This window comes from Anguilla rostrata, chromosome 1, assembly GCF_018555375.3.
Source record: "Anguilla rostrata isolate EN2019 chromosome 1, ASM1855537v3, whole genome shotgun sequence".
Taxonomy (NCBI): Eukaryota; Metazoa; Chordata; class Actinopteri; order Anguilliformes; family Anguillidae; genus Anguilla; species Anguilla rostrata.
In genome coordinates, this window is record NC_057933.1 from 50,915,109 (window position 1) to 50,928,662 (window position 13,554).

At 40.6% G+C, this 13,554-nt stretch overlaps 1 protein-coding gene across 8 annotated transcripts in view; it reads left to right on the plus strand.

Annotated features, from left to right (window-relative positions):
- Positions 1-432: 432 nt before the first annotated feature.
- pleca (plectin a) overlaps positions 433-13,554 on the plus strand; it is a 201,151-nt gene continuing 188,029 nt past the window's right edge. For 7 of the 8 annotated variants that reach the window (XM_064341169.1, XM_064341173.1, XM_064341183.1 and 4 more), the window contains exons 1-3: positions 433-605; positions 2,053-2,090; positions 4,870-5,049. In XM_064341169.1, coding sequence (XP_064197239.1) covers positions 461-605; positions 2,053-2,090; positions 4,870-5,049 — 363 coding nt within the window. In that variant the 5' untranslated portion in view covers positions 433-460. Of the gene's footprint in view, positions 606-2,052; positions 2,091-4,869; positions 5,050-12,076; positions 12,472-13,554 lie in introns of those variants that run through there. The other variant, XM_064341191.1, reaches the window with a different exon arrangement.

The following is a 13,554-nucleotide window of genomic DNA, read 5'->3' on the forward strand; positions in this document are numbered from 1 at the left end:
GTGTGTGTATACGTGTGCATGTGGGTGTGTTTGCTGTGGGTGTGTGTGGGTACACTATGTTTAGTTCTGGGAGGGCCTGCTGCTTATTGGTGTGAGTCAGCGGCAGAGCTGGGTCCTGTGTGCATTGAGGGCTGCTGTCCAAACACCTGGAACCCATCTGGTACTGCTGCCACTGCATCTCTCTGGGCAAAAAATGGCATGAGGTCTGCCTCTGAGAGAGAGAGTGAGAGAGGGAGAGAGAGACATCCAGAAACAGAGAGAGCGATAGAGAAAAAGAGAGAGAAGGGAGAGACAGACAGCCAGAAATAAAGCAAAAGGCAGCAAGAGAGAGAGAGAGAGAGAGAGAGAGAAAGAGAGAGAGAGCAAGTGAGGAAGTGAGAGGGAGGAGGGAGGGAGCGAGAACAGGAGAGGGAGGGAGAGAGAGGGAGACAGACAGAGAGGTACATAGAATTCTGTTGAGATGGATCTCCTGGCGGACCCGGCTCTGGCCCAATTTCTCTGGGTTCTGGTACTGGTGCTGGCCTCCCTTGTGGTATGGGTTGTGTTCTTCTGCTGCTCTGGGCGGGACCTCGACCCCTCATCCGGCTGGGATAGGCTGCAGATCGGTATGTTCTCCATTCTAACAGCACCTGACCACAGACCTCTAGGCCTTGTATCTACTGTGAAACCTGTGCAGGCCTGCCTGCCATTTTCTTTGGGGTCGTCAAACAGGAGCCATCTGAGAGGCAAGGGGGGTGATGCTGCAGACGGCAAAGCAAAGCTCTATGGTACTGTACTGTAATAGCTTAGAAACTTGTTTTCCTAGCAAGTTCTGTAACGAAGGAATATGATGGCCTTTTTCCACTTTTTGAAAATGACTGGTTTTAATCTGAGCCTTTTTCCAAAATGTGATTTCTGTGGTCTGCCTTCTGTCCTAATGTATTTTACAGTTACAACTAAACATAGGGCCTTCATAATTTCCTAATCCAGAGGCAGTTTTTCTAGCAGAAAGGTCTAGCTGCACCATCACAAACTGCAACAGCCTTATAAATTTATAGGACAAAGCTACAGTGAATAACCATGTAATTTGATTGTTTCTCTACACTGTGATCCTCCTTATTATTGCTTAATATGAATATAATTTCTTCATTACTGCTGACATTAGTCCTGGCGATGCATGGCGTGCTATTTAATGTTCATTGACATGTCACATGAGGGCAAACATCTGAATGCTCTCAGACAGAAACAGGAAGGATACACATAGCCAGAGCTGTTGTTTTTAGAAACAGTAACATGCATATCCTAAACTGGAAAAAGAGAGTGGTAACTGGGTCCATGCCTAAAACAGTTTCTCTAGTTGGGCTGTGCCAGCTGTTAGCTGCATCAGTAATCCTCAGTTCAACGTGACTGCTTATAGTGATGACAGGCCTAATAGTAACTTTTGAGGTTGACTACAATCTCAAGCCCGGATATGACTGTATAGGAATGTCTCAGTCATGCAATAAGGGGGAAATACATTTCCATTTTGGCATTTAGCAGATGTTCCAGATCATCTTGCAAAAATACATGCATGATGTTTAGGCTAATTGCAAAGACAACACACAAATCAGTGTCACAACCAATAGTCGTTACATAAAATGCCAATGTAACCTAATGTCACAGAAGGCACAAGAGAGAGATTGAGGATGTGATATTTGAAGTACTGTTGCAAATGGATTTGAGAGTATCATGCTAAATATAACATAAGTAGGGTTAATGACCCCAAATCATTTCCAGTTCAGGGTTTGTCAAATCAAGATACAGCGTAAACAGACACATTTGCCATCTGGCAGAAAATTGTCAAAAATGCGTCTGTAATGGGAACTACAAAGTAACCCTTTCAATTTTTGTGTGAACCGCAATAGTCTGATACATTTTCAAGTAGACACAGATGTATATTATGCAATGTACCCTGGGCTAGATAATGTTGTTCTATATAAATATCTTATAGAGATTGTATTATATTGTATTATATTTACACGTGTCGAGAACCGCAAACCAAATGCTTTATATTTCTGTTATGTCCCTCAACAGAGACGAAGCGGCCTTTGAAAATTAAGCTTCAAAGTCAGGTAGGAATCTCTTTTGTGTTCAAATGAAAAGCATGTCAGTTTGATGTTGTACCATTATTTTCTTTCATTTATGTGGTACTGATATAGAACTTATTCCTTATATGATGGCTTTTCAGTACCCACCCTCACTCACACCCAAACAAAAAGCAAAACAAAAAACAACCCAACTACCTCCCTTAGCCAGAGCAAGCATATCTTATTCCCAAACACCAGAAAAATATGTGAGAGTTGCAAACTGAAGCAGCCCCACCTGATATGATTCCCAATTTAGCCACAAGGGTGCAGTGTTAGCCTGGTGATGTGGTCTGTGGTCACCAATCCCTCTGGCCAGATCTTCATGGATATTACTTACTTTCACTGACATGGTCAGGCGCACAAACATTGGTTTCATTTCATTGCAGTTGCGCAAGTAATAATAAACAAGATCAGAATGCGCAGAATGTGACAGACATCTACCCCTACGTATTTGGAGGCCATTCATATTGCAGAAGTGAACACTCCGTGCCTGTCTGTGTTCACTGATTATGCTGGATCAAAGTCGTCCGCTGCTGGTAGATGTTGAAATAAATGTTCTGAAAGGCACTATAGGCCATCACCATTTCGTGACAATCCCCAGCAGCTGTGACAGAGAAATCCTGGCCTGGCCTAATGCTTTCTGATGATTCAGCACTTTAAACTAAAGCATAGCCTGCTCCCTGACTGCCTATTTTGGGAACATACGGAATGATGGCTGTTCCTCTGTGAAAGCATATAGCTGGTATGGTGTAGGAAGGATCTTGTCACCACAGACACACGCATACACATGCTAGCACCCCCGCTAACACATTCTCGTACACACAGAATGCCAGTCGCCAGGGCTTTTTCTTTCATAGAAGGGGGCATTGTGGATCCGTTCTTTGCACAAATCCCATCTGTGTTGTGTCTTGTGTAATGATTTGGACCAACAAAGGCTTCTGAATGTTGGGAGCAGAGATTGCGTCTGCTTGCGGAATGCTGTTCCGAACACGGTAGTCTGAAACAGAAGGGAAAAGTAATGGGGTCATCTTTAAATTGCTGATTGCTGCTCCTGCGGGTTACCTTGCTTCAAGCAAAAAATACCTATTGTGACATCTGCATTTTTTGAGGCCTCTTTTCAAGAGAGTTATTGCACAGAGGGAATGTTCCATCTGACCTTATTGCTTTTTTGGCTGTGCTCTATTAACATAGACAGGTCTGCATATCACAGAAGTTCTATGGTAGTACCACTCTTTCATCCCCTGAGGTGGTTTTGGTTGCTTTCTCAATATCCCTTAAGAACTAGGCTCAGTATTCATTGCTCTGATCCCAAAAATTCCTGGAATTAAACCCGATTTCATCCTAAACTTGTATCCGGCACTAAGATATCTGAGAACCTTTGCACACATCAGCTGATCTGCCAATAGAAAGCTACATCAAAACATGTGATCATATTAAAAATAGATTTGCCTCTGGAGTGCTAAGCACAGGACTATTCAATCCATATGAACGCTTTTAATAAGCAACAATATGATATTGAGTAACCTTTTTACACATCAGCTGATTGCCAATATGCCAAAGTACTATACAAAAACCAGCACTTGTTAAATATAGACATTACTGTTTGAGTGGTGGTGTGTAATTGTAGCCTCTAGTACTACCCACAGTACAGTATTCGACAGTAACATATGTGTATCAGAAGACAGAGAAAACATAACTAGGGCATATTACGTGGGGGTTTCGAGCCTCTTGATGATACTGGGTGAAAAACATCCCTCAGAGTAACAGTACTGGATGGAAAGTGAGTGAGTTTCTCTAGTCCTCAGCCAAAAGCACCTGAGCTCCAGGCCAGCGCCACCGCTGTGCGGGAGAGCAAGTGCATGTTGCCCAAGCCTGGGCCAGATCCAGACAGAGAACTGAGTGCTGGCAGGCGAGCCGGTGTTGCGGAAGGCACAGTACAGACATTGTTGGATTTATGGGCTTAATACAGTGCAGTCTCAGAGGATCAGAGACAGAGGAGGCGTCGGACAGAGCCTTTTGTCCAGTTTTATTAACGAGGCAATGGAGGAACTGTTTCTTTCTGACAAGAGAGCAGTGGCCATGTCTGGGAGAAAGCTAGCCCCCGGGGAAAGGGACATTACTGGCATTTCAGTTATTTAGCACGATGACACGTGCGCTCGCACAGACACACAAAAACATGAAAACACATCCACATACCGATTTTCAGATGACACTATTTGTTCTCCGGCAGTGTGATAAATGGTGAATTTGCTGTTTGTCAGATGGAATGTGTAATATAATATGAATCAACATGCTTTTAAATGACTTGGAAATGTGACAAATTATATGGATACAGAATTTTATTGTGGAACTGTGAAAATATTTGGAAATCGAATTAGCAATTAAAATTTTGTTTAGACAAATATTACAGTATAGGTCGGCTGTGGATTCTGGGTTTATTTCTTAAGAACATCAATATAAAATATCATTCAGCAACAAAAGTCAGTGTGGATTATCTTGTGAAGTTTCATAAATGTGATGGCTTACCTCAGAGACAATCAGTATCAAACAGCCAGAAAAGTAAAACATGTAATCAGTTTTATTGTCTGAAAATCATATTCATGACCCATCATCTTAGAAAAATCAATATATCAAATGTCTGCATGTACAATACATGACATTTCCTTGAGAAAAGGAACGGTTTCAGACATGCATTATCACAGCTAGAATAAGGTTTATGGTCCAAGTTATTATTTTCTCTGCTTTTTTATGATTATGATTTTAGAAGCCTAAGAAATCAAAAGTGAGGAACAGCATTCCACTGTGTGATGGGACGCAGGAAGTGAAAGCATCACCTACTGGACAGAAATCATCCAACTCGTTGAAGAAGAGGACACAGGGCACTAAATCACTGGCAAAGACAGCCAAGATCTCTGCACAGGTGACAACACCAACAGACCAGAAGGTATGATTGTTATTTCACATCAGACCACACCTGATCACCAGATAGTACCAGTACTTCACATGCAGAATGCCATCAAAGTTCTTAAGAGGACTGAGTCGCAGTAATGATTGCCATTGGCTTGTATTGGCCGTTCTGCCAAATTCAGATTTTGGAGCAGTTGTAATACTATTACAATACTATAGTAATACAAAGTTTTCAGGGGATATCATAGTAGAAACTATCCCAGCAGAACTGGATCCTGCTTGAGTCTTAAATATGTAAGAGAGCATTAGTTAGTGGCATACAAATTCAGTCACTTAAAGTCAATTGTGAAATACCCCTGGCTGTGGAGAACGGCAGTGGTGTTGCTTCTCACATCTTTGGCAGGTGCCAGAGCTGAAGACAAAAATAACTTTCCTACATTTCTAAACCTTTAATGCAACCGTGTTCCACTGTAAACCTATCCTCCTCCTCGATGTCACTGGCCACAGCTGAGGGCCCAGATTCCTTTAGCACCGCCTTTGATCCCAGGTGGCACTCTTGCTGCTTTGGAGAGTGACCAGTTTTCAGCCTCATCTGTCTTTTGGATGAGATTTGAAACCAAGGTCCTGATTCGCTGCGGTCATTAAAGATGACATGGCACTTATTACAGAGAGCAGGGGATTCCCAACCTGGATCTGTTAACCTTTATACCTAATCATCCTCCATCATAAATTAATATTCCGTCCCTCTCAACCTCAACTGGTGTGTGTTGAACATTACATTACATTACAGGCATTTAGCAGACGCTCTTATCCAGAGCGACTTACACAACTTTTTACATAGCACTTTACATTGATTCCATTTATACAGCTGGATATATACTGAAGCAATGCAGGTTAAGTACCTTGCTCAAGGGTACAACGGCAGTGTCCTTACCCGGGAATCGAACCTGCGGTTACAAGCGCAGTTCCTTACCCACTGTGCCACACTCCGTCCCATACATTATGTTGCATCGGTGGTGGTTAAGATGAGCTTCCCCCATCATTGTAAAACACATTGAGATTACTAAAGACGCTATATAAATACAATCTATTATTATTATTATTATTATTATTATTATTATTATACCCAAAAGTATAGCATGGTATTTAGGTAATACAGATGTATACACCACACATAGCCTTTTATTGTTAAATACATTCCACAGAGCCACACTTTCTATGATATGAGCTGGCTGCTGTGGAACTTCTGATTCTGGCCCAGGATGTTAGCAGACCCAGGGGGTGCTGGGTAATGAATGCTTGTGTTCCACACAATGCAGTGTGGCTGGGATGAGGGAGTGCTGACGGGCTAACAAATAGGCCTGGACACCACAACACAAGGCAGTAGACTAAAAAGGGGCAAAGTGTCCACCATACCGATGTTGAGCAACTGGGAAGAGACAGGGAGTTATGTAAGAGGTTGGCATGCCACTGGACTGCTGATGAAATGCCTTTTGGGCCCATGAGGCCCTGTCTGTGGCCTACTTTCTTTACACTTATAACAGTTCAGACCTGAGTCAAATAATTATTTTATGCTTACTTCTTCAGACACTAGAATACTTTCTAAAATTCCTGCATATTACCTATACAGTTCAGTAATTAGAATATTATGTGCAGTGCAAAATTCTTTGGGATCTGCAAGGATATTTTCACTTTTTTTTTCACATAATTTTTTTTCAAATAAATATCAGGTCTATATCAGTCCTGCAATATCCAATATCTCTTGGGCTGTCTTGTGAAATAAAAAGCAAAATACAAATGGACATAGCGACTTTGTTACATGCTAGTGCATCCAGCAAATACCTGGTTAACTCAGAATTTTTGATTCTCAGCTGTAGAGGTATTTGAGTACCAGGTTTGCCAGCATTCTATAAACAATTATTGCTCAAACTTAAGAGGAAAGTTAGATTTATCCAGTCAAGTCAGATTATTCCAATTAGGTCAAGTGCTTGGCTACACGCAGCAGAAAATCTGGATGCAATACAGGACCAGGTTTGTATGGAGAGCTACAGTATATGTTTATTCTACTGCCAAACTAGATTCCTTGTCAAATCAATTTAAATACCTGCACAAAAGAAGTAGTGATAGTGAGTGTGTATCTGTCACTGAGAGGATGGCTCATTGACATCCTTTGCAGTTTAAAAAGCTTGTCTGATATGAAAGGCATAACATTTGAACTTCTGGTAAACTGCTGTGTTTTCTAAGCATATGGAACTGCTTCTGGTTGGCTTTAGCCCTTGATATTGGCAGACATCTTTGGGTAATTCTTATCTCAGGTTTTTATATAACTGACACAAATAGCAGACATTACCAAGAGGATTAAGGCTCTGTGCTCAAAGTTTTAAACAGTATCACAAAAGACATGGCCCAAAACCTGTACAATTGGTTATTGTAATAATCTAGCATCTGTTTTCACACAGTGCCTGTATTTAATTTACATCCATCCATTGCCACCTCACATGTTACAAAATAAAGAAACATTGTCGCTAAAACATTGGCATCACAAAATAGCTTATAGATATATAACAGTGAGCTTTAACACTTTAAAATGGTATATTGTGTGATCAGATTGACTGAAAATTTCACCATAAAAAATGAAATGAATGCAAATGAAGTCCCTCTTGTTCAAATACAGGTCTGCATGACTTAAGGGGTTAAGGAACAGCAATTGTTAAACTATTCCCATTTCTGAGGTCAAAAAATGTTCTAACAGTGATACATGTCCATTGTGTATGTGTTCAAGTGTATAGACTGCTATTTCACATTTTTCAGATTTCACATCTAAGCCCAGTGCATGAGTTCAAACATCTTGTTGTTGCTTTTATATCTCCCCTGTGTTGAATTGTCTTGAACAGGACATTGATCTCTCAGCGCAAACACCCACATTTTCCTTTGTTCAGTTATGCTGCCTTTTTGCATGGAATGATTCATTGAATTCTGGAAATATTTGCTGGTGTATTTTAAAAGGAAGATGCTGATTCATAGTAGGTCACTGAGAAGAAACACAATAGCAGGGCTGATGTTCACATGTAGGAATGCTATGGTTCTGGATAAAGAAATTGGTCAGGCCAGCTGAAGAGGCCCCAAACGTTTTCATTTTAGGGCCCCTAAAATAACCATTCTGTGACCAAAGGCCCCACATCTATAGAAAAGTTAACTTCTTTCCAAAACTCACTACAGACAGCAATGCAGTAGCTGTTTAAAGCACAAGTACATGGAATCATTTGTAGTCCCTGTGCCATTATATCAAGGATCAAAGATCTGATGCAATTTAGTTATTTAGAGCAAAATAAATATTGAATGATTACAATTATCACAATATTCCAATTGTATCTGAAATGTAGAAATATATTCTTAAAATGCTATTCTTTTTCCAAATTATTAATATTTTTGAGGACCACTTGAGACTCCAATTTGGGAACTTCTGATTTCCATTATTACATTTTCACCCTCTCTCCAGCGGAGGGAGCCAGGTAGAATGGGCTTAGTGTACGCCATTACCAGACCCCTCCCATGTGACATTCAGATCCCACCAAGATCTCATTTCACTGGTGGCACGTTCATCTACTTCTTCCGCTGACAGTCTGCAGTTCTAATCACAACTTAATTTCCAGATGGTTGGCGGAACAGTGAGACATTTCCCATTATGGCTCTAATTGTTCACTGCCATTGTAGCTCTCATCCTCTCTGCCTCTATTTACGTCATGCACAGGGACAAATCCTTGCATCTAGAAAGACGGTCAATAGGCACTCTTGGGGCAAAATGGCTGCCGATTTTCACCCTAGTGTGTTTGACACACTGGAAGCATGTGAGATAAATGCCCCTCAGTGATAAATGAATGTAAATCATTCATCTATTAATTTGTTAAGTGATAAGTATGGGTCTTTTGGGGTCAAATTAGACCTGGGTCAAAAATTGACAAGCCGATATTGATGAGCGATATGGACTGTTCTTGTAAGTATATATTCATGAGTTCAAGCAGCTAATTATACAGTTAACTCACCTTAGATGGTTTAGTGGGTTTAAATTTATGGCTGATTTATAAAACAAAACCAGCAGGCTCTAGGACTTTCTAGGACCATGTCTGACTATTCTTGTTGTTGAGTGCAACACAAAACACTAAACCGCTCCAGGATTGCTTAACCAGGTTTCCCACTCATTTTAGGAAATAATTTTCTTGGACTTTTCAAGGACAATTTCCATGACTTAGCCTTACAGACATGAAACATGGACAATGGTAGCCCAAAGCCAGAGGTAGACCGGGGGGGTACCAAAACCATTCAAAACTTTGTGCTGCCGTGTAATCTCGGCAGCTAATAAAAATGAGAAAAGCGGAGAAAAATACAGAAAAAAATGCAATCTCAGCTCTAAATATACTGTTTAATAGCCTAGCCTACAATTTTCCAGGACCTCACAAATATTTCCAAGATATTTTGTAAATTTTCTCATTTTGCAGGTGTTTTCCATGACTGGAAAACTAGTCAATATATTTCCAGGTTTTCAAGGTTTTCCAGGACGAGTGGGAACCCTGTTAACCCAATGATCTGGCCTCATGCAAGTATGGGTTATAAGGTCAAGCAGGGTGTCCCTTATTGCAAATGTGAACGAAGCTGAGTTTAGAAAGAAGACACGTCTCATATCTGGATACATACCCAGCTGTCTGACGGGGGCAGACCACAGAGGAATCTTGACACACAGTGCTAGGTTCCCACCCAGCGCTCCTGAATTGAAAGTCAGGGCTTCTGTGGGCAATATCAAGCAGTGGCGTGGCGGGTCCTTTAGAGAGTATCACAAGTCTGGCTTATCAAAGGGCTGGGATGTTTGCTGAAGGAGAGCAGCGGTACTGCAGATAAACGGCATATTGTCGAGCACTCCACCCCGTCTAATGGCTCTTTAGTTAGCTGAGCCTTTGTGGAGAAGAACCCGCAGTCTCAGTTCCTCCTCCATGTACCACTGGCAAATCAGAACAGGTGTACGCACCTGGTAAAATAAACAGGTCACTTCCACTTCAGTGTTTCTTTTCTTTAGTCTTTTCTCATCCCTCTTGGGATTCTAGGGTTTCCTCAGAGGTTACATCTGTCTATTTAGCACCTCATCTTGGATTCATTCCTGCCATCTGAATTAAAAAAAAAATATTTCTCCTTGCTCCTTCATCCCCTTTCATTAACATCGTCACTGTTATCATCTCTTCAGGTAAAATATTGGCACCGCTTTATGTCCTCTCTCGACATACAAGAAGTTTGCCTCTGACTTGCTCTTTCCCTGTTGCCGTTCTTTGAATGTGTCTCTCAAGACATCTCACTCACAAGTCCCTTTCTAGAATCATTTATCACCAAGCGCTCTTTCCTGGCTTTCCTTCAGGGGTTTATGTGTTCTCAGTGCATGAACAGAACGCTACAGCTCAGCTTGTCTGCCATCTTCTATGGTTCTCTCATGCTATTCCCTGAATGAAAGGCTTGTTTCAAATGTGATACATTAGTATGTAAACAAGCGCAAAGTTCTTCATTAAAAAATGGTGTAAGAGTGAGACAAGGCAAGGAGGTTTTACTACCCAAACAATATCTTTATCATAAAATATATTCAAAGCAGTTTGTTTGTCTTGCAAATATGTTTTGGCTCCCATAGCTTTCCTCAGAATGGGAGTATTCTATTTACAATTTCTTTCACTTACAAAAGATAGAGACACACTCTGAGAAGAGCTTTCTTTTCTGTTATAGCCAATTACCAGAAGTGATTTGTCCAACTAATGACCCTGTGGTTTTTTGTCCAATTTATTGGTCTTTGATAAGAATTGTATTCCATTCTTTGCATTATTCACAAACTCTTTTAATGTGTTATATGTTATTTCAAAAAATGTTTCTTATTTTTTCATGTTCACTTTGGTTATAATATAATTTTTTATATCAGTTTGCAGTCTAATTTATATCAGTTGCATGCAGTTTATACTAACATGTGCCACAGCAATAAGAAATTAATCACCTCAAAAAAAAACGATGATTTGTGACTTCTCACTCCTCAGTAACATGTGCGCTCCAACAAGCATTCAGTGTAGATTTGGTAGAGCAATGGAGCTCTATTTACACACAAATAACGTCTGAGTGAAATGTGCATTTCAGCCTCATAGAAAAGGCCAGACACAGTCTGAATGTTCCTTTCAACCAAATTCTATTTAGCTTAAAGGGGTTCCACAACATCCATTTAAAAGCCAATCTAAATACTGCTAATTTGCTCTCAGAAATAGAGAAACTGATTTTGCCTCCTAAAAATATAGATTTGGACAAGATCACAAATCTTCATTAAAATGCATTCCAGTACAGCATCATAAACAGGCACTGAGAACAACAGGGGAGATATTTATGCATAGGTGTTTGAGACTTGCTCTCAGCCATTCACCTCGTGGTACCTGCTAAAAAAAAAAAAAATTGAAAATAAATCCTCAAGGTGTTGAGAGAGCCTCAACACCTATGATATAATTCATCATATGCTACTATTTGGTTTAGTTATTAAAAAAAAAAAAAGTTATTAGCTACGTTATTTAAATATGCATCATTATCAAAGTAATAGCAGCACGCATTTTGAGGAATATTTTCATATTTCATTTTTGGTAAATGCAGCCAATTTAACATTGAAATTATTTAATGAAAATTATTTAGGAACAGCTTTTCGTTATGTAGGCCAGTCTTCAAATAATTCGGTAGCATAGCCTCGCCAGCCTCTTAGCTTTTGCTTGTCCAGTGGTATCTCGCGACATTACACGTTGAAATATCATTTAGCCCAAACAGAGGCAATAGGGTAGGGTATACAGTATATTTCTGCGGAGCCGCAATTTTACCATCAGCCCTAATCGGTACATATTTATCTGCTTCATGTGACGTGGATATCATCGCTCCTGGCGCTCACGGGATAAAAAAATTCACCGCAGTGCTAAAAGCATTTGAACTGCTTGCGCCAGTAAAAGCGCCGTTAATTGCTTTCTGGTGTTTTATGTGTCAGTAGGTCGCACCAAGAGAGAAATGCAACCCGGTTGAAAACGTCATGTTTCTGCGTTTTCTCTCCACTGTAAGGGTCGAATCTTCTCGGACATTTGATTTTCTGCCGGTTAATAATTTACTGCAGACGAACGAAATAGCGCGGGAGGGATATTATGTGAGTCATACGTACAGACACATCGTGGAGGACTGCAGGTTCTTCTGTTTGGGTCATCTTCCAAAAGCCTGCCTCCGGAATAGGAGTGGCTATTTAAACATCGCGAACCGCGGACGCACACTGGCCGTCTCGTCCGCTCACTGGGAATCGCTAGCGTTATTAGTTAGGCTGTTCTTCACTAGCACAGCTTAATATTTCTAGAGTCTAGCGGGCACCCGCATTCATGGCTTTTTGACAGGATCCCTGAGAACTGCAAGGATGGAACACGACAAGGTAGGCTAAACGCTTCTACGCGTATTTGTTAGCTGTTGTTTTATTTTGACTTTCGGCCATTACAATGCAAATATTATTACATTCTTTTTACAACTCAGTCGTTGCCATTTGCCCAGTTTCTTATAAAGCATATAGGCAAGGGGGTTCGGTGTAAATCACTGATAAATTTATTGATCTAGTTATTCATATTAGTGTGCCATGTCTGTTCAACAGCAGGTGGAGCCTACAAGGTTCTAACTTTATTTCCTCATCTCCAAATGTTCGCTGTGCTTGATCGTATTAGGCTACTATCAATGATTTATTTTTTATTTTATTTTGCAGCCTTTCGTTTTCAGCTTATGTAAGTCTTTTGGATGTGGTTATGGTGTGTGGTCGTTTTGGTCTCCAGTAGGACTTTTCTTTGCCGCTCAAGAGAAGAGAATAGATTTGCATTCCACTGAATTGCTTTAAAGCTCGAGTTTGTCAGAGTTCAGAGAGAGGCTATGCTACTTATTGTCATTAAATGCACGTTTAAGTAGTTTGTGACATGTGGCCAATCTATTATAAAATTTACCAAAGAAATACAGCAGTAGGCTATATGCAACGGTATGACAACGTTAGTATACATTTTCGCTGTTTTACTTCATAGCATATGGCAGTCGTAAAACATCATACTCCAAAACACTGACACGTGAGATGGTCTATTGCTCCCGAGAACGCATTCAGTTAGATGTCGCTCGTTCCCTAATTAAAACTAATGCAGTGTTTGGCTATTGAAATCTGCGGCGGTCCACGTCTGCACCAAAGACCCAAATTTATCAAATTGTTGTGAAATTTTAACTGGCCATCACCTGTCATTGGAGCACACGGGGCTGTGTACAGTAGGCGAATACAGCAGGATACACAACTTTCACCGCGAGATCACATGACTGCTACGTGGATAGTAATGCTTAGAGTTAGTGATTGTGGTGTTACTTATCATTTTGGTTCTTAGAGCTCCATCGTTGTGAGGTTTCCTTGACACAAATGTGAGTCTCTATGCAATCTCATGAACAGTGAATGTGCAACTTAATATAGTCCTATATCCTTTCAATTAACTTTGAA